Below are 23523 nucleotides of genomic sequence, written 5' to 3' on the forward strand. Positions count from 1 at the left end.
TTGGTGAGGTCAGGCGTCTATCAGATACCCGACATCACCAACCCAGTCAGTAATAATTAAAAAATAGACAACAAAAAAAGTTTTATTTGAAAAAAACACTCCCCAAAACATTCCCTCTTTAACCAATTTATTGAAAAGAGCACAATCAATTCCACGTCCGTCGTAATCCAATAAGGGGGGGGGGGGCACGGCGATCCATACCATAGTCGCTGTCCCAGTCAATGAAGAACAGAATGTTCCCCATTGGCTGGGAGAGCAATGCAGTGACCTGAGCTAACATCAATAGGTCAGCTCAGGTCACTGCAGGGGATGACGAGCGCTGCCATCAGGAGCATAGATGAGATCATTACCTGCTGTGATCATCTCCTGTACTGCTGACGTCAGCGCTGTCACTGACTTCTATGCCCGCCGCGTTGTCAGAAGTATCGCGAGAGCCCGTGACGTCACCGCTAGTGACAGTCTCGGGCCGCTCGCGAGACGGGCATAGACAGCAGTGACCGCGGTGACGTCAGGAGGCAGGAGATCGTCACAGCAGGTAATGATCTCACCTCCTGACAGCAGCGATCGTCATCCCCGCGGCTCCCAGCACTGCAGGGTGTCAGTGTCTGCCTGCGCTGCCGCGTGACAGGCTGCTGACACTGCGGGCAGACACTGACACCCTGCAGTGCAGGCAGCCGCGAGGCCGGAGCAGGACACAGACTGCACGGGCACCTGGAGGTCGCACGGAAGTGCTTCTGTGCGGCGTCCAGGGAGTGTGACGTGTGTGTTTACTCTGCTCCGCTTCCTCTTCCTGGCATAATGACATCACTTCCTGCAAAACCGCAGGCAGCGATGAGCATTCCCGCAGGTAATTCGCGGCTATTCCGGTGGTATACCGCACATCATTGCTACCTGCGGAATACCCCCGGAATACCGCAGGTACCTGCGGAAATTAATGGACATGCACATTTTCTCAAAGTTTCTCGAGAAAATTTTCTCAAGAAATTTTCTTGAGAAAAATCCGCACAGTGCGCACAGCTATTTTTTTTTCTCATTGAATTTCATGGGAAATGTCTGCACAAAGATTGCAGACATTTCTCAAGAAATTTCCGGGGCAAATCCGCGGGTAAATCCGCAGGTAAAAAGCTCTAGTGCGCACATAGCCTTAGGCGCAACTAAAATAGTTGGCCCCAGCTAGACAGCCCCATTCACATTGACAATTAAAGGGGGTCACCAGTCTTATACAGAATTGGCCACAAGACTGGGAATTACCGCTTGAATCCTTCTTTGATCAAACGAATGAGGTGGTGCCCATTAGTCACCTGACTACTGTGGCCAATCACTGGCTACAATGGATACATTTGCACCAATTGCACTGCTGAGGCCAGTGATTGGCTGCAGAGGTCAGATGACTGATATATGAAGTAACGACGGCGACCACTAGAGACTTCACAAGTCTAGCTGAGGGACCCCTTCCATAATGATACACCCTGACTAGAGACTATGGCCGGAGATTGTCCGGGTCAGACCTCTGCATGTACAAGCGGCCACCAGTAGGGGCTGAATGACTGGTCTGCAAGTGGGGCGTGGCCTATGACCCTCAGGAAAAGGGGAGGCCACCACTACAGAACAAAGCTGCGGCCCCAGTGCAGGACTCACTGCCCTGCGCATGCGCCCCCCTCTCACATAGCGCTCAGTTGCATCCCCTTCAGTCTCATTGGTGGAAGCATTGTGGAGACACGCCCTGTGTCCGTACATCACGGATATTGCCTAGTAACCGTGGTACCCGCCTACTCTCCATAGTTACGGCACTAGCGGAGGTGGCAGCCGCCATCTTGTAGAAATGAGCGGGTCGAACCGTGAGGCAGAACGCAAGAAAGCAGGAGGCGGAGTGATCAACCGGCTGAAGGCGCGGAGGGTGCAGGGCCGGGAAGTAAGCGACTGCGACCACAGGGCCGTGACCCCGGTCACCGAGCACGAGCTGCTGGGCCTGAAGGAGCTGAGACCGGAGCACGTCCTGGGCCTGAGCAGAGTCACAGACAGTAAGTTGTGCTGCAGGCGGCGGCGCACTGCTCGATATGGCCTCTCACTGGGCTTTGTCTCGTCACCAGATTACCTGTGTAAGCCGGACGAGAACGTCTATGGCATCGACTTCACCCGCTTCAAGATCCGGGACCTGGAGACCGGCACCGTGCTGTTCGAGATCTCCAAGCCGTGCCCAGGTACAGACTGGCATCAGCAGCCTGGGGTCACAGGGCGGGGGCAGTGCGGGCACTCTGCAGCATATAACCCCGAGAGGAGCTCTGTATATCAGCAGCCTGGTGCCGGGGGTCACAGGGCGGGGGCAGTGCGGGCACTCTGCAGCTAGAACCCCGAGGGGAGCTCTGTATATCAGCAGCCTGGTGCCGGGGGTCACAGGGCGGGGGCAGTGCGGGCACTCTGCAGCTAGAACCCCGAGAGGAGCTCTGTATATCAGCAGCCTGGTGCCGGGGGTCACAGGGCGGGGGCAGTGCGGGCACTCTGCAGCTAGAACCCCGAGGGGAGCTCTGTATATCAGCAGCCTGGTGCCGGGGGTCACAGGGCGGGGGCAGTGCGGGCACTCTGCAGCATATAACCCCGAGAGGAGCTCTGTATATCAGCAGCCTGGTGCCGGGGGTCACAGGGCGGGGGCAGTGCGGGCACTCTGCAGCTAGAACCCCGAGAGGAGCTCTGTATATCAGCAGCCTGGTGCCGGGGGTCACAGGGCGGGGGCAGTGCGGGCACTCTGCAGCATATAACCCCGAGGGGAGCTCTGTATATCAGCAGCCTGGTGCCGGGGGTCACAGGGCGGGGGCAGTGCGGGCACTCTGCAGCTATAACCCCGAGAGGAGCTCTGTATATCAGCAGCCTGGTGCCGGGGGTCACAGGGCGGGGGCAGTGCGGGCACTCTGCAGCTAGAACCCCGAGGGGAGCTCCGTATATCAGCAGCCTGGTGCCGGGGGTCACAGGGCGGGGGCAGTGCGGGCACTCTGCAGCTAGAACCCCGAGAGGAGCTCTGTATATCAGCAGCCTGGTGCCGGGGGTCACAGGGCGGGGGCAGTGCGGGCACTCTGCAGCTAGAACCCCGAGGGGAGCTCCGTATATCAGCAGCCTGGTGCCGGGGGTCACAGGGCGGGGGCAGTGCGGGCACTCTGCAGCTAGAACCCCCGAGAGGAGCTCTGTATATCAGCAGCCTGGTGCCCGGGGGTCACAGGGCGGGGGCAGTGCGGGCACTCTGCAGCATATAACCCCGAGAGGAGCTCTGTATATCAGCAGCCTGGTGCCCGGGGGTCACAGGGCGGGGGCAGTGCGGGCACTCTGCAGCTAGAACCCCGAGAGGAGCTCTATATATCAGCAGCCTGGTGCCCGGGGGTCACAGGGCGGGGGCAGTGCGGGCACTCTGCAGCATATAACCCTGAGAGGAGCTCTATATATCAGCAGCCTGGTGCCGGGGGTCACAGGGCGAGGGCAGTGCGGGCACTCTGCAGCTATAACCCCGAGAGGAGCTCTGTATATCAGCAGCCTGGTGCCGGGGGTCACAGGGCGGGGGCAGTGCGGGCACTCTGCAGCTAGAACCCCGAGGGGAGCTCCGTATATCAGCAGCCTGGTGCCGGGGGTCACAGGGCGGGGGCAGTGCGGGCACTCTGCAGCTAGAACCCCGAGAGGAGCTCTGTATATCAGCAGCCTGGTGCCGGGGGTCACAGGGCGGGGGCAGTGCGGGCACTCTGCAGCTAGAACCCCGAGGGGAGCTCCGTATATCAGCAGCCTGGTGCCGGGGATCACAGGGCGGGGGCAGTGCGGGCACTCTGCAGCATATAACCCCGAGGGGAGCTCTGTATATCAGCAGCCTGGTGCCGGGGGTCACAGGGCGGGGGCAGTGCGGGCACTCTGCAGCTAGAACCCCGAGAGGAGCTCTGTATATCAGCAGCCTGGTGCCGGGGGTCACAGGGCGGGGGCAGTGCGGGCACTCTGCAGCTAGAACCCCGAGGGGAGCTCCGTATATCAGCAGCCTGGTGCCGGGGGTCACAGGGCGGGGGCAGTGCGGGCACTCTGCAGCTAGAACCCCGAGAGGAGCTCTGTATATCAGCAGCCTGGTGCCGGGGGTCACAGGGCGGGGGCAGTGCGGGCACTCTGCAGCTAGAACCCCGAGGGGAGCTCCGTATATCAGCAGCCTGGTGCCGGGGGTCACAGGGCGGGGGCAGTGCGGGCACTCTGCAGCTAGAACCCCGAGAGGAGCTCTGTATATCAGCAGCCTGGTGCCCGGGGGTCACAGGGCGGGGGCAGTGCGGGCACTCTGCAGCATATAACCCCGAGAGGAGCTCTGTATATCAGCAGCCTGGTGCCCGGGGGTCACAGGGCGGGGGCAGTGCGGGCACTCTGCAGCTAGAACCCCGAGAGGAGCTCTATATATCAGCAGCCTGGTGCCCGGGGGTCACAGGGCGGGGGCAGTGCGGGCACTCTGCAGCATATAACCCCGAGAGGAGCTCTATATATCAGCAGCCTGGTGGCCGGGGGTCACAGGGCGAGGGCAGTGCGGGCACTCTGCAGCTATAACCCCGAGAGGAGCTCTGTATATCAGCAGCCTGGTGCCGGGGGTCACAGGGCGGGGGCAGTGCGGGCACTCTGCAGCTAGAACCCCGAGAGGAGCTCTGTATATCAGCAGCCTGGTGCCGGGGGTCACAGGGCGGGGGCAGTGCGGGCACTCTGCAGCTAGAACCCCGAGGGGAGCTCCGTATATCAGCAGCCTGGTGCCGGGGGTCACAGGGCGGGGGCAGTGCGGGCACTCTGCAGCTAGAACCCCGAGAGGAGCTCTGTATATCAGCAGCCTGGTGCCGGGGGTCACAGGGCGGGGGCAGTGCGGGCACTCTGCAGCATATAACCCCGAGAGGAGCTCCGTATATCAGCAGCCTGGTGCCGGGGGTCACAGGGCGGGGGCAGTGCGGGCACTCTGCAGCTATAACCCCGAGAGGAGCTCTGTATATCAGCAGCCTGGTGCCGGGGGTCACAGGGCGGGGGCAGTGCGGGCACTCTGCAGCTATAACCCCGAGAGGAGCTCTGTATATCAGCAGCCTGGTGCCGGGGGTCACAGGGCGGGGGCAGTGCGGGCACTCTGCAGCATATAACCCCGAGAGGAGCTCTGTATATCAGCAGCCTGGTGCGGGGGTCACAGGGCGGGGGCAGTGCGGGCACTCTGCAGCTATAACCCCCGAGGGGAGCTCCGTATATCAGCAGCCTGGTGCCGGGGGTCACAGGGCGGGGGCAGTGCGGGCACTCTGCAGCTAGAACCCCGAGGGGAGCTCCGTATATCAGCAGCCTGGTACCCGGGGGTCACAGGGCGGGGGCAGTGCGGGCACTCTGCAGCTATAACCATGAGAGGAGCTCCATATATCAGCAGCCTGGTGCCCGGGGGTCACAGGGCGGGGGCAGTGCGGGCACTCTGCAGCATGTAACCCCGAGGGGAGCTCTGTATCGAGATGTTTAGAAAAAAGAGTTTCAGTTTTCATGGTTTGCATATCAGTAACATGGCTATCAATCCTGTGGTTTCCAGATGCCAAGACTTTCCCTTCTTGGTTTTGTAATTCCTATGTTCATAAATGTAGAACAAATACCACCAATATGGTGTCATAATACCGACCTATAGCAAATACCACCAATGTGGGGCCATAATACTGACCTATAGCAAATACCACCAATGTGGGGCCATAATACCGACCTATTGCAAATACCACCAATGTGGGGCCATAATACCGACCTATAGCAAATACCACCAATGTGGGGCCATAATACTGACCTATAGCAAATACCACCAATGTGGGGCCATAATACCGACCTATTGCAAATACCACCAATGTGGGCCATAATACCGACCTATAGCAAATACCACCAATGTGGGGCCATAATACCGACCTATAGCAAATACTGCCATACGGGGCCATTAAACAGTTATATAATGAATACTGCCAATTATAAAACAAGTTGTCGCCCCTATATGCATCATCATCATTGATCCATCATATGTGCACAGTGTCACTATGGAGAATGCCATTCACTGCTCCAAGTGATACCTTAACACGGTGCCATAAGGTCACCATATTATGTTTGGCTTCACCATTTTAGTGGACTACATGCAAATTATAATCCATAGCGTGCTGAATGGTTCTGGTACTAATGGGCTTGTCCAGGACTTACATATTGATGCGCTGTAGGATATCAGTATCCAGGTTCTCTGTCCAACACCCACCAGTTGGCTGTATCCAGCTCCAGCCGTGGCAGATGTGAGCAGTGTATGTTACAGAACACTACTGCACTGTACACTGTAGTGGCCATTCTCGGGGGGCTGCAGATCAGCATTTATTGAAGTGAATAGGAGCCGAGCTGCAGTAGCTAAGAGACTACCAAACAGTGCTGTGATGTAATGCTCCATACACTGTTTACAAACGGCTGTCATGAGAGCATCATACAGCTGATCAGTGGGTGTCGCACCCCAACTATTCTGATGTAACACATCCTAAGTATAGCCATCAGTATGTAGGTAATGGGACAACCCCTTTGTATGAACCAATCACCAGGATTTTCCTATATAACCTACAGCCAGTGCTATACTGGCACTATCAGGCTGATTCTCTACATCTCTGTAGTGGTTAGCTCAGATGTATAGGTTTTAAAATCCCAAAAAAGTAAAGTTTATAAAATCGGTAGCTTCTTGAGTGATAGCAGCTGAGGATCAGATAATAGGGGGGGGGGGGGTATTCATAGTTATCCCCTCCCCCATTTAGAATGAGCATTAAGTATTGTACCATCGATTTTTACTTTTTCACTTGCAGGACACGTGAGGTCATACCCATGTGACCAGAAGAGGCGGGACCTCAGTCAACAGAAATGTTGCTTTGTGGTATCAGCTTTGTTGGCTGAGGCCCCGTCCCTTCTGGTCACATGGGTATGACCTCACACAGGTCTTGAGAGTGAAAAAGTGAATCGATTGTATAATACTTATGCTAATGCTAACAGGGGGAGGGGATAACTATGAATATCCCCCAACTATTATCTGATCCTCAGCTGCTGTCACTCAAGAAGCTGCTGATTTTATAAACTTTACTTTCTTGGATTTCAAAAGCTAAACATCCGAGCTGACCACTAAAGCTATGTAGAGAATCAGCCCAGTATAGCACTAGATTTAGATTATATACGAAAATCCTGGTGATTGGTTCCCTTTTAAGTGTTTATCTCATCACACACAACCCTTTAAGGGCATGGTTACAGAAGGTGGGTACAAAATCTCCAACGGAAATCCATCATTGCTGCAGATTTTCATAATCTATTTCTTTCTGTTCAATGGAACGGGCAAAACTCACTGAGAATTTCCAATTTGCTGAATTCGGTGCAGTAGATATCGCCCCCTTGTAGATGTTCTCGTAACATGGGAGAAGCATTGGTGAACAGCCCTATTTGCAGGGTGTGTAATGCAGGGTGATCACATGTGGTTGTACCGTATACAAAACACTTGAAGGACATCTTATCGCTACAAGCAAATTTATTTTAAAAAAGGACGTGTGTCTTTTTTGATATTCTCTTAAACGTGGGTACAATGGACACATACCTCCCATTGTTAGGCGATAGGACTGTCTGAGGTGGTTGGAGTTCTAAAGGCCCTGTCACACACAGAGATAAATCTGCGGCAGATCTGCGGTTGCAGTGAAATTGTGGACAATCAGTGCCAGGTTTGTGGCTGTGTACAAATGGAACAATATGTCCATGATTTCACTGCAACCACAGATCTGCCAAAGATCTATCTCTGTGTTTGACAGGTCCTTAAGAGGATTGGGTTTTTTGATTATTTTTTTTTCTGCAAAAATCAGATGGGAAGCTCTTAGGAAACACATTAGTGTGTGGGGTTTTTTTTTGTTTTTTTGTTTTTTTTTTCTTTTTAAAAACATTGGCTAAAAAAATCATATCACATCAGATGTGTGAAAGAAAAAAATTCTTGTTAAAAAAAACCCCCAAAACTTTGTTATGGAAGCCTTTATACTTTGATGTTTCTTTAGGAAAATACATATATGCGCCATTGTCGTGACTCTCATGGGGGTCTTCAGCAGAATTAGCTTTCTAATTTGAGGATCACATGTGCTTCTTTTTTTTTTTTTTTTCTCTTTCCAATAGAACAAGAAGACGAGGATGAAGATGCAGGACAAGTGGATATTAGTGCTGGTCGGTTTGTCCGATACCAGTTCACACCAGCCTTTCTTAGGCTTCGAAAAGTAGGAGCTTACGTGAGTAGTCCAGTAAAATCCTGATTAAGGCCGGGATCACACTAGTGTATAGTACTGGGTGCGATATGCTAATGTCACTCTGCTCAGACTCTGCGTGAGCCAAGAATCCTCTACTGTGATCTGATTCTCTTACATGCAAGAATCTCTGCACAGGTGAGGAGGAGAAACTAATCTCTCAATCTTCTCCATTGCCTGTCTCTGCATATCCCGTACTGCACTCGGATATCATCAGTGCAGTCCGATGTTTCACACTAAGGCTATGTGCGCACGTTGCGTAAATTCATGCAGTTACGCTGCGCTTTGCAGCGCAGCGTAACTGCATGCGTCCTGCGTCCCCTGCACAGTCTATGGAGATTGTGCAGGGGCCGTGCGCACGTGGCGTTTTAGTGCGCAGCGCTTCGGCTACTGCCGAAGCGCTGCGCAAAAAGAAGTGACATGTCACTTCTTCCGTGCGCTTTGCCGGCAGCTCCTGCTCTGTCTATGGCAGGAGCTGCAGGCAGAGCGCACGTTCTCGCCGGCACCATGCGCTTCAGAACGGAGCTTTTCAGCTGCGCTCTGAAGCGCACCTTTTACGGTGCTGGGCTAGTACGCAACGTGCGCACATACCCTTACCCACAGAATTGTATGGGTGCATGTGATTTGATATCTGCTGCCAGACATTGGTCAAAGTGCAATGTGAGATGTCCTTGCGGTGCACTTCTCCATATTGTACGCCAGTGTGCGCGTGCCCTAAAGCTCATTTCCGCACCAGCTCGGTGATACTTACACTGACCTTTTAATCAAGAGGTATTTAGACCCCTCTGGAAGCTAAACCCTTCTGGCTAAAATTAAGCAACCCTAATCAGAGTTCCTGATCAAATAGAATGCTTTGTAGACACAGCCCCTAGGAAAGCAAATTCATTTTGGGACACGACGAAAGCTTGTCTTAGAAGTTGTCTTTCCTTTACATTATCATACATAAAAAGGGTAACTTACGAAGAAGATCTAGAAATACAATATAACTTGAAAGACGCTGAATTAATCTATACGGCAAGCCCCACAAAGGAGAATAGATTGAAATGTTTATAATCCCAACATCTTTATACACGGCACATAAATGCTAAATCCTAACGGAAATTATTTTTTACCCATCAATCTTACTTTGGTTCTCCAATTAAGTCAAGCAAATTACTTGCCTTTTATGCTTCATCAACACAATACCTCAAACGCTGTACTCCTAATTCGGCCATCTGACAGGACTACTGTTACTCGACAGAGGATATAGCCCATTGTTTATGTGCGTATTATAAAGCCTAATATAACCTCCTAGATGTGATGTTGCAATTTTAGATGGTCTCCCCGATTTGTCTTATTTGAGGTCCCCCAATTTGGGTATTTCCCAGAAATTCCTTTTTAGCTTCTGCCATTACCTTGGAGGAAGTAATTTCAGCCATATGTGATATGGCGTAGGGCACCTGGGCCGGATAGACTACCTCTGGACTTATAAAGCAAGTATCAAGATGTTTGGCACCTCGGCTGTTAGAGGGTCTTTTCACAATTCTCCCAGGGGAGCCCCCTGCCAGACACCTTTTTAGGACAGTATCATTATTGTCTATCTCCCTAGTAAAGGTGGACTATAAAATTTTCACTAAAATATTAGCTACTAGACTTAAAGGGAGTGTATCGTCAGAAAAAAAAAAATCAATAACTGAAAAAATGTAAAGTAATAAATATTTTAATGTTTTGTTTAAATATTATTTTTTTTAATTTGTTTTATATTTTGCTCAAATTAAAATTTGATATTTTCCACTGTTTCCACTCTTAAACACTAGGGGGAGCAGCTTTTTAAATCCTACAGAAATCCAACTGTAGAAAAAAAACTCACATTACAGCTGCAGTAAAGTGGGTGGAGTCTGCTCTCCTGTGTGTGATGGCACCCCTCCCCCTCCCAATCTGTGTTTACAAGAGATAACCGAGAATGACATGTAGGGACACAGTGCAGAGCCATTTTGTTGGTGACCAGAAATGTCTAAAGTGTCACCAAGGACAGCAGACAGTATCACACAGGATAGGATTAGATACACAGCCGTGCAGACAATATCACACAGGAGAGGATTAGATACACAGCCGTGCAGACAGTATCAGCAGTAGTACTCGCATGCAGTGGCACACACACAGCAAGCGGAGGGAGGGGGTGTCATCGGAGACGGTAACGGGGGGAGGGGAGGGTAGGCTGCCCGTACTCACACATCCCGACGGTTGACAGGGGTATAGTTTTAGCAAACGGCACACGCTGTGAGCTCCACAATGATGGCGCTGATCTCCCCCCTCTGCTGTGATCTGGACAGGTTACAGCAGACGCCCACTGTAACGTAAATGATGGGGTCGGATCCCGATCACTGTTCTCTATGCACAGGGGCTGCCATAAAGGAGAAAGTAACTGTCGTTACACACACAGCAAATCCAGCATGGCAGCCCCCAGTGCCTCCAGTAAAATAAGAATTAAATAAACTAAAAAGCTGCGATTTTCATTTTGTATTAAAAATACTTTATTTCATAATCACTATTTTTAATACAAAAATAAAAAAATGCGATACATTCCCTTTAAAGTAATACTTGCTCTAATACACCCGGATCAAGCAGGCTTCCTGCCTGAAACCATAACATTAGGAGAGTTTGTCTATTACTCAATATAATTAATACTGTCAATAATTGGGTGTTGGCCTCGTTGGATGCAGCAAAGCATTTCAACTCTGTGGAATGGCCTCTCTTGCTAGCACGTCTCCAGAAGTCTACATTTGGCCCTAAGTTTTGTAAATGGATTCCTTTGTTTGTATGTGGCCCCTAGGGCTAAAGTAGTTATACATAATGTTGCATCCGCATCCTTTTCCTTGGGGAGGCGACCCTGTCAGGGCTGCTTACTGGCTTACTAGTCGCCCATCACTAATTGCTACAAGTTACTTCATTAATTGACTTTAGTAAATATTAAGGGATATCAATAAATTGAGATACATTTACACTAATGCCCCGTTCCCCTTACCCTACTGATCATCTTAAATCATTGTCTCCCTACCTGTAGTAGATTGCTTTAAATATTTACAGATTGTTATTAATAAGGGCCGTAGAAATGACCCCTCATGTAACGTCTCTCTCTTACTTGAGCAAACTTAACTTCTGCTTATGGAGCAAGCTTCCCTTATTAATGTCGGGACACATTAACCAAATTAAAATGATTTTACTTCCAATGGTGAGTTATATTCTACAGCACATTGCAGACCTGTTTCCAAATGCTTTTTACATTGCTGATCTGTTTTAATTGTAGTAATTCTAAGCCTAAACTCAAACTGTCCCATTCTTATATATTCTTTGGTCCATAGACCAAAAAACGAGGTGGCAGTAGCTTTGCCGGACTTTATTACTTGGCAGGCCAGCTGAGGGCATTAACAGTTGCACGCCATGACTACTTCTGTCCAAGTCCGAGAGTCCTTTAGTTCAAGTAGATAAAATTAATTTTTTACTGTGCTTTCTGGAGATGGATAACCCCTCTGTTCCTAAAATCTTGCCTCTAGTTAAACTAGTGCTTTGCCTCTAGGGCAAAATCCATACTGCCCATTCCTGTGCACTCATAATGTCATTTCGTTAAGCTACATATACGAACAAAATGTACTGGTACCTTTTTAAGCAATTATGACTTAGATATAACGTTCCAAGGTCCGCATTTTTTTATGTATCTTCTTCTCCGGTCAACATTCCAAAGACAACTGAGCAATCATTGCCCAGAGATTTCGATATCTGCTTTTCCCTTGATAGGATTTCTTAAATCACAAGACCCCATTTCTTCCTTATGTACAGCGGTGGCGTGTACGCAGATGAGATCTCGGCTCGACATGGAGCTGAAAGCTCAATCTGCCTACACGCCGACTCCAGGCGTCCTTTCTTTGAGGCCCACACCACCAACTTTTTTCTTTTCTTTTAACATGCAGTCACTGGGGATGGCTCCTGCCTCACAATGCCCGATGCTTTGCCGAGATGACTCCTGCTTTGCCGGTACACTCTGTGCTCCTCCCGCTCCTGCCTCACAATGCCCACTGTTTCTCCCTACTTCTGCCACCACCATTCAGCAGAGACAATGCATCCCCCCCCCCCACCACCACCACCATTTTTAAAAAAACACACACATTGTCCTCCCAAATTCTTGGGAGTAAAAGTGCGTCTTATAATCAAAAAACGGTATATGCTTTCTACAGACAATGCATTCAATCCACTGGGGTGGGAGGAGATGGAAATTGCTGATTCCTTTCATTTAGGATGAACACTGGGAGGAGGTATTGAAGTCTCCTCCATTTTTGTTTCCCTCTGCTAATAATAAAATGATTCAGCTCTATACTATCCACAAATCATTTGGCCCCTTTGAAACTATTTTGGATGGGACAGTTGCCCTGTGTGACGTCACATTCCAGATTCTGATTTCTGGCACATGATATGGGTTTGTCTGATTTTATTTTCTCCTTCTGGCAGGAGATAAGACTTTTGCTCTCCTCCTTTTTAGACTTTATTTCCATTGATCCCATAATTTATCTGTTTGTTGTTTTTGATGAGGAAACTTAATCCTCACATGAGATTTTTTGTTGGGGAAACTATGTTCCTTGCCAGGAAAATCATAGCCCTGCACTGGATGGGGGGGGGGGTTACTGCCCCTCTTCCCTAACTTTACAGTCCTGGATAGATCTAGTTCACACAATTATCCTATATAAAATAACAGTATCAGAATAGAGGACGTCTGCAGAAATTCTTGACTGTCTGGGACTTTTGGAACTAATCACCCCAATAATTAACTCTACACCCCCCCCCCCCCCCCCCCCATCTGGCTTTCCTATGGTTAGAAGGGAATATAGGCTTTAGGGGCTGTGTTTGTGTCATTAGGAACACTTCTTGACAGTCGTAGGTGTTTCTTTTGTTTATAGGCTATTATTGAGTTTTAAAGTGAGCAAACCAGCAGGTTTTTCACGTATAAAGTACAGGCAGGGCTATACTAGCGTTAGGATGCTGATTCAAATCATAGCTTGGCATATTTATAGTATCGGGGACCGTAAGTGAAACTGTGGGAACAGAGATAGTGGATGTAACCGGCTGGACTTCAACACCAAATTTTATTTCCACGCAGTCATGGAGTCCTTTATAATTGAAGCGGGGGATCTGGGGCTTCACGCCTTACCCCCCCCCCCCCCCCTCTCTCCGCATACTTTGCATACTTGCGGCTTAGTTGATGGGCGTGATGCTTGTCTTGGTAGGAGTGGCAGAATGTAGCAAGCTTTAAACCCCCCCCCCCACCCTATTATAACGCACTCCAAGACTATGTGGACTTATAAATGAACGTTGTCCAAGTTCAGCCGGTCAAGCACGTTATCTCCGTTCCTGTCTACTCGCTTCCCAAGAATTCACCTGACTGCTTTAGATTGCGTCTGACAAAAAGGACAGACTACAATTTTAAGAGTTTGTGCCTACATGAGTTATTGCGGCTTTGGTGCTGCATATTTTTGCTGTTAAACACAGCGTTTTACAGTGCAAGCAAAATGGATGTGATTTGTAGAAATCTCCTGCTCGCTGTGCTGCTTTTTGCAGAAACTCACCATTGGTGCATTATTCCAAGAATGTCAATTTCTCTGCGAAATTTCCCCTGAGATCCACAAAGGAAACCATGCACAAGCTTTTTTTCAGTTAATTTCAATTGCGTAAACACATCATAAACCGCACCTAAAGGCCCCTTTACACACTGCAACATCGCAAACGACATTGCTGTAATGTCACCGGTTTTGTGACATAATAGCGACCTCCCCAGCGACATTGCAGTGTGAGAAACACATCAGCGACCTGGCCTCTGCTGTGAGGTCGCTGATCGCTACACATCTCTCAGGACCATTCTTTGGTCCTTTGTTTCCCGCTGTGCAGCGTGATCGCTAGAAAGTCTGTGTGTAAAGGGGCCTTTACAGTGACTTCCTTAGCGACGTCCCTTTCAAAAAGCTGCTTTATTTTTCAACGTCCCCAATGACTAGCTAGGTCGTTCTGCAGGTCCGGATCGCTGTTGCGTCGTTTTCCAGGTTTGCCTGTTTGACAGCTCACCAGAGACTTTGTAGCGATCCCGGCCAGGTTGGGATCGCTAGAAAGTCTCAGTGTGTAAAGGGGCCTTTTGTCTCAATCCCAGGATGTTTCAAAAACACAGCGGCGTAGCATGGCACAGCAATAAAAACGCACAATGAAAAAACAAACTAAGGTGCAGAAATTCTGCAATGCCAAAAACTCAACAAATGCAGATTGCAGCCTAAACTGTTGGAATTATCTATGCATGTAGATGACATTGAGGCATGCATTCAGTGTCCAAAGAAGCCCTGCAGACAAGAATGCCTCATCTATTTGGTTGAAGTAACCAACACCCTTACCCCCCCCCCCCCCCCCAAGAAAAAAAATAGTTACATGACGACATTAAAAGAACAAAATGGGCGCACCAGATAAATTACATGGCCATTATGTCCTGCAGGAGTCATATCTGGACGTCCTGGAGGGGAACTCCTATTATGCCAAGCATTTCTGCTCTACCCCCTTATGGCAGCATACAGTTTGAAAAATACGAGCTCAAACATCTCAATGAGCTTATGTACGTGTGGACAGTGGTACAATGCTGTGGATGGATGTCTATAAGTCAGAGCCATGAAATCTCATGTTCTGGCAGTGTATGCTTGTATGCCGACTGGGATTTCTGGATCAGAAGTTAAAATCAAACTCTTGTGAGTGGGAGACCTTTACTAGGTGCTCAACTTAAGGAGTTAAAAGCAATATCGGCATCCAACAATTGAGAACTAAAGTGTATTATTCTGATTTGGGGTCTGCAATCCTGTTGCATACTATTAGGAACAATGACTGCAGTATTTCTAAGACTTAGAAAACCGGAGCAATTCATAAGTGTAATAATTTTAGAATTGTAACCCATATTATAATCTCATAATATATCGGTTTGAATAATCTCTCCCTTAGCTAATCTGCTGGGAGTAATCATTTTTACACAAGTCTGCTATTTATTTTCTTTCCTTTCTGCTATTAAGGCCACAGTTGTGATCAGTGACCTATTTTAGTATACTGTAGTCAGAAAGCCATCCTCTTGTGATTTCATAGATTTGGGCTGCGCGCCCTGTTATATGCACTTGCAATCATATCACATGTATTAATAAATATGATAAACATGTTTTTAATTTTGGGCTCCGGTTGTAAAGTTAGTGCAAATCTGGGTTGAATCACTTACTGTTAGCCGTAAAAAAATTTTTTTTTTTCTTGTGCACTTTTAGGCTGCTTTCACACATTCGGTTTTTGCAGTGCGGCTCAATCCGGCTCAAAAACCTATGCAACGGACGCGGCGAAAAAAACCCAGATCCGTTGCATAAGTTTTTTTCCATGCGTCCCGTTTTTTGACTATGTGGCTTGATACTGAGCATGCGCAGTGCAAAAAAAACCGCATCCGGCGGCCGGATGCGTTTTTTGCCGCAGGACACCGCATTTAGCGTCCATAGGCTTGCATTGTAAATCGCGCCGGATCCGGCGCGATGCGGATTTTTCGCCACACAAAAAAAGTGCTAGGCAACGTTCCATCCGGCCGCCGCATTGGGCTAAATATGCCGCATCCGTCAAAAAACGAACGCAAGGCCATGCGGCACAATACGGCGCTAATACAAGTCTATGCAGAAAAAACGCAACCGGCGGCAAAAAAAACCTCCGGTTTTTTTTTTTTTTTTCTGCAAAGCGCCGTATTGTGCCGCTCAGCCGGATGTGTGAAAGCAGCCTTAGAATGGGTTGTGCTTGAGTAGGGGCCCTGACTTTCACTGCTGGTGGTGCTGAGTAATGGAGGCATGGTAGTATATTACATTAGTGTGGATGAGACTTATGGTCCCACCCAGAGAGAGTGTCTGTCTTCCTGCAGAGTGCCGGATATCTGTTGTAATTAGGCCACTTCTGTGAGCTTTGGGTGGTCCCACTTTCTGCTTATAAGTGCCAGCTAGAAGTAGCTGTTCGGTGTTTAAGTCAGTCTTCATGCCTGTTACACTGCTTCAGCTAGTTTGATTTTGTCCATGACCTCTGTTTGTGTTTTGACTACCCGACTGCCTCTCTATTTTGTTCCTGACATTGATCTCCTGGATCTTGCCTAGCATTCTGACTATTCTCTGCCAACCCTCTCCATCAGCCAGCATTTACGTTTTGGACTCAACTGGGGGAATCTGAGTAAGTTCAGATCCCATCCCTATACAAGAATTAAATTGTGAAGTCCATAGGTCTCCTGGGACCTACTAGATCAGAGGTTCCCAACCTTCAACCTTTCTGACCTTGAGAACCACATTAAGGCTATGTTCACACACTGCGTTTTTTACCTGCGTTTTTGGTCCGTTTTTGCTGCAGAAATTTCTTGAGAATTTCTTGTAACCTTTCTGCAGACATTCCCCAGCAAAACCTATGGCAAAAAAAATTAGCTGTGCGCACACTGCGTTTTTTTCTTCAGAAAATTCTTTCAGTAGATTTTCTTAAGAAAAAGAATGAGCATGTCACTTCTTTTCTGCAGCTAACTGTGTTATTTGCCATATATAATTGGCACAATAACGCAGGGAGCAACCAGCGGTAAAAACGCACCGAAAACGCGGCAAAAACGCAGGTGCGTTTTTGGTGCGTTTTTTAACACAGGTGCACTCTTAAGAAATTTCTTAAGAAAAATCATTTTTCTAGTGTGAACATAGCCTAAAGGTTTGAAAGTTTTGTTTGCTACATTTAGCTTTGAGAGAGGGCGATGAACCATACCAAGATCCAGGAGTTCCTACCTCATCCCCCATTCAGATCTGCTCTTTTATGTGGGACTACTCACAAGTAGGAAACCTGCTCTTCTTAGCTGTTTGCTAGACCTAATGCTGTGCACCAAGCCAGAAGACAGGTTGGGGTCACCTGTATTAGAGGGAGTGGCTTGTACAAACCCTGGCTCTGGCATCACTTTAACAACTACCAGCGTTTAATGTCCTCCATTAAGGCTGGTTTCACACTACGTCTTTTTAACATCCGTCGAAAACGTTTTTTTAACGGAAGTACGGATCCTGTGCAAATCCGTTTTCATGTCAATGCATTTTCAATGGACTCGCGTCCACCTGCGTTTGCGTGCGTTTGCGTCCGTTAGACGCAGGATCCGTCCTTTTGCGTTATTTTAACATGTTTCAAAAACGCAACATGTAGCGTTTTTGAGCTCCGTCCAAATACTGCAAATTGCTGGATCCTGACTAGAACGCACGCAAACGCAGGTGAACGTTGCATGCTGATAGACAGGATCCTGCTTTTGGACTGAGCATGCCCAGAACCAGTCTCTCGCTCTCGCTCTCTCCGAGCAGCTGACTCGTAACCAAGATAAATATCGGGTATCCAAGGCCGATGTTTACCTTGGTTACCAGCGTCTGCAGCTGTCAGAAGCCTCCTCCCAGTCTAGTTACCCTCACTCCCGATCACATGACTACAATGCCCACCCCGAAACATCCACTGCAGGATCCTGCAAAATAACATATGCGTTTGCATACGTTATTTGCTGTAAAAGCAGGATCCGTACTTCCGTTAAAAAAACGTTTTCAACGGATGTTAAAAAGACGTAGTGTGAAACCAGCCTAACCAATACCTGTGTCTCATACAGGTCATTCAAGTAACTGGTTAAGTTGTTTGTCTTGCAACATTTGGTATTTTTACTCTAGAACCGGCCAACTCCACATGGTGGAATACAGCCAACAAACCTATCATGCTAAAGAAGTGGCGTATATTCCAACAGAAATGTAGTCCAGGTAATGATGTGACTAATCTTTGAGAAGAAATATACTCCCAAATGTTATAATTCATACACCTTGTGAATTTTGTGCATCCAACATACTCACTGTCACCTAAAACACCAGTGTAGATTAATCGGAGCCTAACTGGTTGGGTCTGGGGTCCCTAGTAGGGAATAATAAACTGCCCTCAGTAATTACTGTTTTTGTTACTACAATTTTTTTTTTTTTTTTTTTTTTACAGATTTGAAATAATGAGTTTGGCCTTGTGTTTTTGTTTTTTTTTTTTTTTTTTTAGTGTCGAGTTTACAGTAGGAGATAAACCGGTGAAGAGTTTCCGGATGATTGAGAGACATTATTTCCGCGATCACATACTTAAAAGCTTTGATTTTGACTTTGGCTTTTGCATTCCAAACAGCAGTAACACATGTGAACACATGTATGAATTCCCACAGCTTTCTGAAGACCTGAGTAAGTGTTTGTTTTTTTTTTTTTTTGTTTTACATTAAAATTTGTTTAATATACGAATGTTGAGAGCTGCTGTTCTGACATATATGCCAGAAGACTACATAGGGCTGATTTTCTCCTCTACTTCCATGCTTTTTACATATTTGTAGCCCATCTTATCACTAAGTTTTTGAAAAATTCCAAATGTCTAAAAAGCTGAAGCCATTAATAGGGTTGTTCAGCTCCACACCAGGACTCACCCTGCACCCATAGTTTCATAGTTTCATAGTTTTTAAGGTTGAAGGGAGACTCTCTAAGTCCATCTAGTTCAACCCGTAGCCTAACATGTTGATCCAGAGGAAGGCAAAAAAACCCCAATGTGTCAAACGGCTCCAATGGGGAAAAAAATTCCTTCCTGACTCCACATACGGCAATCAGACTAGTTCCCTGGATCAACACCCTGTCATAAAATCTAATATACATACTGGTAATATTACATTTTTCAAGAAAGGCACCCACTCTGATTTTTTTTTTTTTTTTTCCCCACCACTTAAATTAGGCCCCTTTCACATTGTATTCAGTTTTCCGTTCAGTGGTCCTTTTGGGGCTTCAGTCCGAACCACATGCAAAACAGGATTCTGACGTATGTGCCAACTGGGCCACTGACCATGGTGCAGAGTCACCATGTGCTCTCTGGAGGCGGACACTTGAACGTAGTAGACTGCATCTGGGTGTCCGCCTCCAGAGAGCATACAGTCACAAAAATGGTGCATGACAGACAACACGTTGACTCTGCTTTCATCATTATAGTCAGTGACCCTGTCGTCTCCTACGTCCAGATCCCGTTTTGCAGGGGGTTCGGGTGGAAGCCCCGACGGGACCACTGAACAGAGATCAGAACACTATGTAAAAGCAGCCTTAGGCTATGTGCGCACAGTGCGTTTTTCGCGGCTTTTTTGCGTGTTTTTCGGGTGCGTTTTTGGCCTCAAAACTGCATGACTTTGCTTCCCCAGCAAAGTCTATGAGTTTTCAGTTTTGCTGTCCGCACACAACTGTTTTTTTTTAAGCTGCGTTTTTGAGCTTGAAAAAAAAAATGGACATGTCAATTCTTTCCTGCGTTTTTCTGCGTTTTTTTCCCCCCATGCAATGCATTGGAAAAACGCAGAGATCAAAAACGCACCAAATCGCGGTAAAAACGCATGCTTTTTTTTACGCGTTTTTTCGACGCAGGTGCGTTTTTAGCGGCCAAAAACGCAGCGTCAAAAAGACGCAGTGTGCAAACCTAGCCTTAGTGGTCCCCAACTCCAGTCCTCAGGAGCCACAAACAGTTCATGGTTTCAGGATTTACCTAATAATTGCACAGGGGATAGTTCCAACATCTGTGCAATACTAAGGAAATCCTAAATACATGATTTGATTTGGTGACTCTGAGGCCTGGAGTTGGGGACCACAGACTTAAATAAATTAAAAAAAAAAGTATGTTTGGTATCTACGTACTCTTACTGACCTGGAGAATCATTTCCAGGTGAGTTTTACCATATATTGAACATGGAAGATAGTAATTAAAAAAAAAACAAAAAACACAAAACTGTGGAATTGCACTTTTTTTTTCAATTTCATCGCAGTAGGATACCCCCTCTCCCACCCACCATGTTTTTCAGCACAATATGGGACAGAATGAATGGTGTCATTCAAAAGTACAACTCATCCCACAAAAATAAAGCCCTCATATGGGCATGTTGGGGGTGGGGGGTTCAGGTATGGCTCTTGGAAGAAGGGATCGGAAAATCGTATTCGTCTGGCAGTTAAGGAGTTAAGTATAGTGTAATATAACAATAGATGGGCAAATATAATTTTAATTCAATATGACCCATTTTTTTTCCCCCACAGTTCGCCTGATGATCGATAACCCATATGAGACCAGATCTGATAGTTTCTACTTCGTGGATAATAAGCTCATCATGCACAATAAAGCAGATTATGCCTACAATGGTGGCCAGTAAGGCTATGCTTCCTTGGACTGATCTGTTTTGAGACAGAACATTCCTTGTCAAGAGCAGAGGATTTGAGGATATATTTGAGGTCAATCCTGTGCCTGACACATTATGGATATTGTATTTTTCATTCTTATTTTTTTTTTATTTTTTCCTTTTATAACGTGTAATACGGAACTGAATACTTTGTACAAAAGATATTAATTTATTTTTATAATCGTGCAATTGTTCCTTATTGGACTTTTGCGCTGTGAAGGAAGCTATAGGAGAATGGTCGCTGTTAAGGTTTTATATATGTATATTCTCGTAAGAGGTTTGGATAATTTCTTGGTTTGTGCAATACTATAACCTCCTTTCCCCCTTTTTCAGGAAATAACATGCACAGAGCATTCTAACACTTTTATATGTTTCTTAAATCCAGTTTTGGTAAAATGTCTAAAGCATCTTCTTTCCTGTGTGATCCAAATGCAACTGTGGTAGCATTCGCATAAAAAAAATAAACCTATATCATTATGTATAATTAGTTCCCTCTAATGATGGGCCACTAAGGTGCCATTTTCATAGCAAGTCTCATTCTCTTTATCACTGATAGTTTTAAAGGCCTTTTTATATATGTTGGTTCCAATAAACCTATAAGCAATAATTTATTAACTTTAAATACCAGGTATTGTGTCTACCTGCCACAGAGAGTGGAGGCCAGGACAGATAATTGTCTTCCATTTGCACACACTGGGACCAGGCTGGGGATTGTAATTGGCACATACTGATATTGATCTATCCCTGTTTTTTTTTTTTTTTGGGTTTTTTTTTGTTAATGAATTTAGGACTGACTGCTAGGAGTTCTCATTATACAACTCTTAAGCAATAGTGTGATATAATCCTAACACTAGAAGTCCCAGAGAGGGGTCATTTAACATTTCTACCATTGGAACCCTATGGAGCTCGAAATTTCTGGGACTTCTATTAAAGGCAACCTGTCATGTAAAAAAAAAAAAAAAATTATATATAAAAAAAAGCTACTAATCTGCAGATATGGTGTTTGTCTACAGGTGATGGCGCTCTAAAGCAGCCTTAAGCCCACACTGATGGTTCCTTTGTTGGGAGGACATAGTTTATGCCTCCTGGCAGCATCAGGTTTCAGCCATAGTGGTTGCACTGGCACGGTTTCAGTCACTGCTCTATGCGTTGTGAGTGGCGGCTGTAACCACGCCCCTCACATGGACTGACAATTAGCCAATCTAATGCTGAGCCCTCTGTAAGTGCCAGGGTGTGGTTATAGCTGCCAGTCACCCATATGACTGAAAGCCTGCTGCGAGGAGTAAAGTTGTTTTCTTTTTCGCTCCTAATTGGGAGACCCAGACAATTGGGTGTATAGCTATTGCCTCTGGAGGCCACACAAAGTATTACACTTAAAAGTGTAAGGCCCCTCCCCTTCTGGCTATACACCCCCAGTGGGATCACTGGCTCACCAGTTTTGTGCTTTGTGCGAAGGAGGCAACACATCCACGCATAGCTCCACTTTTTAGTCAGCAGCAGCTGCTGACTATGTCGGATGGAAGAAAAGAGGGCCCATACTAAGGGCTCCCAGCATGCTCCCTTCTCACCCCACTGTATGTCGGAGGTGTTTGTAAGGTTGAGGTACCCATTGCGGGTACGGCGGCAGGAGCCCACATGCTGATTCCTTCCCCATCCCTTTTTACAGGGCTCTGGGTGAAGTGGGATTTACCGGTCTCCAGGCACTGAGACCGTGCTCCATCTACAGCCCCTGGAGAAGATGCTGGATGGAGCGGAGTACATCAGGGACATGGCCCTGCTTCCTCAAGGTACTCTGTGTCCCCGTGCATTTGGCGCTCACACCGCAGCATGCTGGGTGTTGTAGTGCGCCGGGGGACATCAGCGCTGCGGCGCCTGTGCCATGGCCTCATTCAGCTTCGCTGAAGCAGGCTCACTTATGGGAATTGGTCGCGCCGGCCGCTGGGACTGCGGCGCGGCTGGCACTTGTAGTGCGCCGGGGACTTCAGCGCGGCCTGCGCTTTTACGGCGGCCGCGCTGATAACTAGAGTCCCCGGCTTTTGCGGCCTGCTTCCGTTCGTTCCCGCCCCCAGACCTGCCAGTCAGGAGAGGGGCGGGACGCTGGCCTCTTCTAGGAATCGGTCGCGCCGGCCGCTGGGACTGCGGCGCGGCTGGCACTTGTGGTGCGCCGGGGACTTCAGCGCGGCCCGCGCTTTTACGGCGGCCGCGCTGTTAACTCGAGTCCCCGGCTTCTGGGCCTAGTCTCCCTTCGTTACCGCCCACAGCCCTGACAGTCAGGGTAGGGGCGTGACGCTGCATAGCACAGCAGCGCTGAGAGCTGGAGTATGTTTTGCATACTCCACCCCTCTCACTGGGTGCACTGTGAATCCGGATTCCCGCACTTTCTCAGGCACGCCCACGGCTTCCTTCTCTACAAGGACGCCGGCAGCCATTAGTGTCAGTTTCTGTACGATACAGAGACAAGTGTGGAAGACCCTGGCATTCTGATAGTCACACAATCGCTGCAACAGGCGTTAAGCAGCACCTGTGGTGCTAACCCCACTAGTGCAGAAGTGCACTTATAGATATGCTTGTACTATATACATTGCACTGTTTGGTCGCACGTTGTATATACCCTCCTGGATTATGCGGAGGAGTTATCAGCATATTCTCTGTGTAAAACAAAGGTGCAGAACCACATGTTTTTCTATACAGCTGGTACAGCATGTACGGCTATACGGCCGGCAGGTTACATAGACTCCCATTGTATGCACTAATGGCCAGGGGATGAGGACGGTGTCTGCAGTATTTACTGACAGTTTTTCTGAGACTATGGCTATGATACTAGAAGCCTAGCAGTCCGGACATGTCTCTCACAATATGGGCACTGTTGAATCATTGATCCATGGCCCCCCTCAGTGTGAACAACTAACAGCTCCGGGAATGTCACACGCATCCCAGAGTCACGGCTCTGCACGGACGTCAGTCCCAGACAGCCTA

The 23523-nt window shown here is 47.8% G+C and overlaps 1 protein-coding gene across 1 annotated transcript; it reads left to right on the forward strand.

Annotated features, from left to right (window-relative positions):
• The first annotated feature begins 1759 nt into the window (after nt 1–1759).
• UNC119B (unc-119 lipid binding chaperone B) lies at nt 1760–21031 on the forward strand. The gene is made up of 6 exons (XM_075341751.1): nt 1760–2021; nt 2091–2201; nt 8155–8258; nt 15870–15874; nt 18369–18541; nt 20408–21031. Exons 1-6 carry the CDS (start codon nt 1823–1825, stop codon nt 20518–20520), a joined length of 705 nt encoding a protein of 234 aa, XP_075197866.1. The 5' UTR covers nt 1760–1822; the 3' UTR covers nt 20521–21031.
• Nucleotides 21032–23523: the final 2492 nt, after the last annotated feature.

This window comes from Anomaloglossus baeobatrachus, chromosome 1, assembly GCF_048569485.1.
Source record: "Anomaloglossus baeobatrachus isolate aAnoBae1 chromosome 1, aAnoBae1.hap1, whole genome shotgun sequence".
NCBI lineage: Eukaryota > Metazoa > Chordata > Amphibia > Anura > Aromobatidae > Anomaloglossus > Anomaloglossus baeobatrachus.

What these genes read in the sequence shown, in the direction of transcription:
- UNC119B (XM_075341751.1), top strand. Translation starts at nt 1,823, where the DNA reads ATGAGCGGGTCGAACCGTGAGGCAGAACGCAAGAAAGCAGGAGGCGGA. An exon ending in CCTGAGCAGAGTCACAGACA is followed by an intron (nt 2,022 to 2,090) that starts GTAAGTTGTGCT and finishes TCTCGTCACCAG; the next exon opens with ATTACCTGTGTAAGCCGGAC. An exon ending in GATCTCCAAGCCGTGCCCAG is followed by an intron (nt 2,202 to 8,154) that starts GTACAGACTGGC and finishes TCTTTCCAATAG; the next exon opens with AACAAGAAGACGAGGATGAA.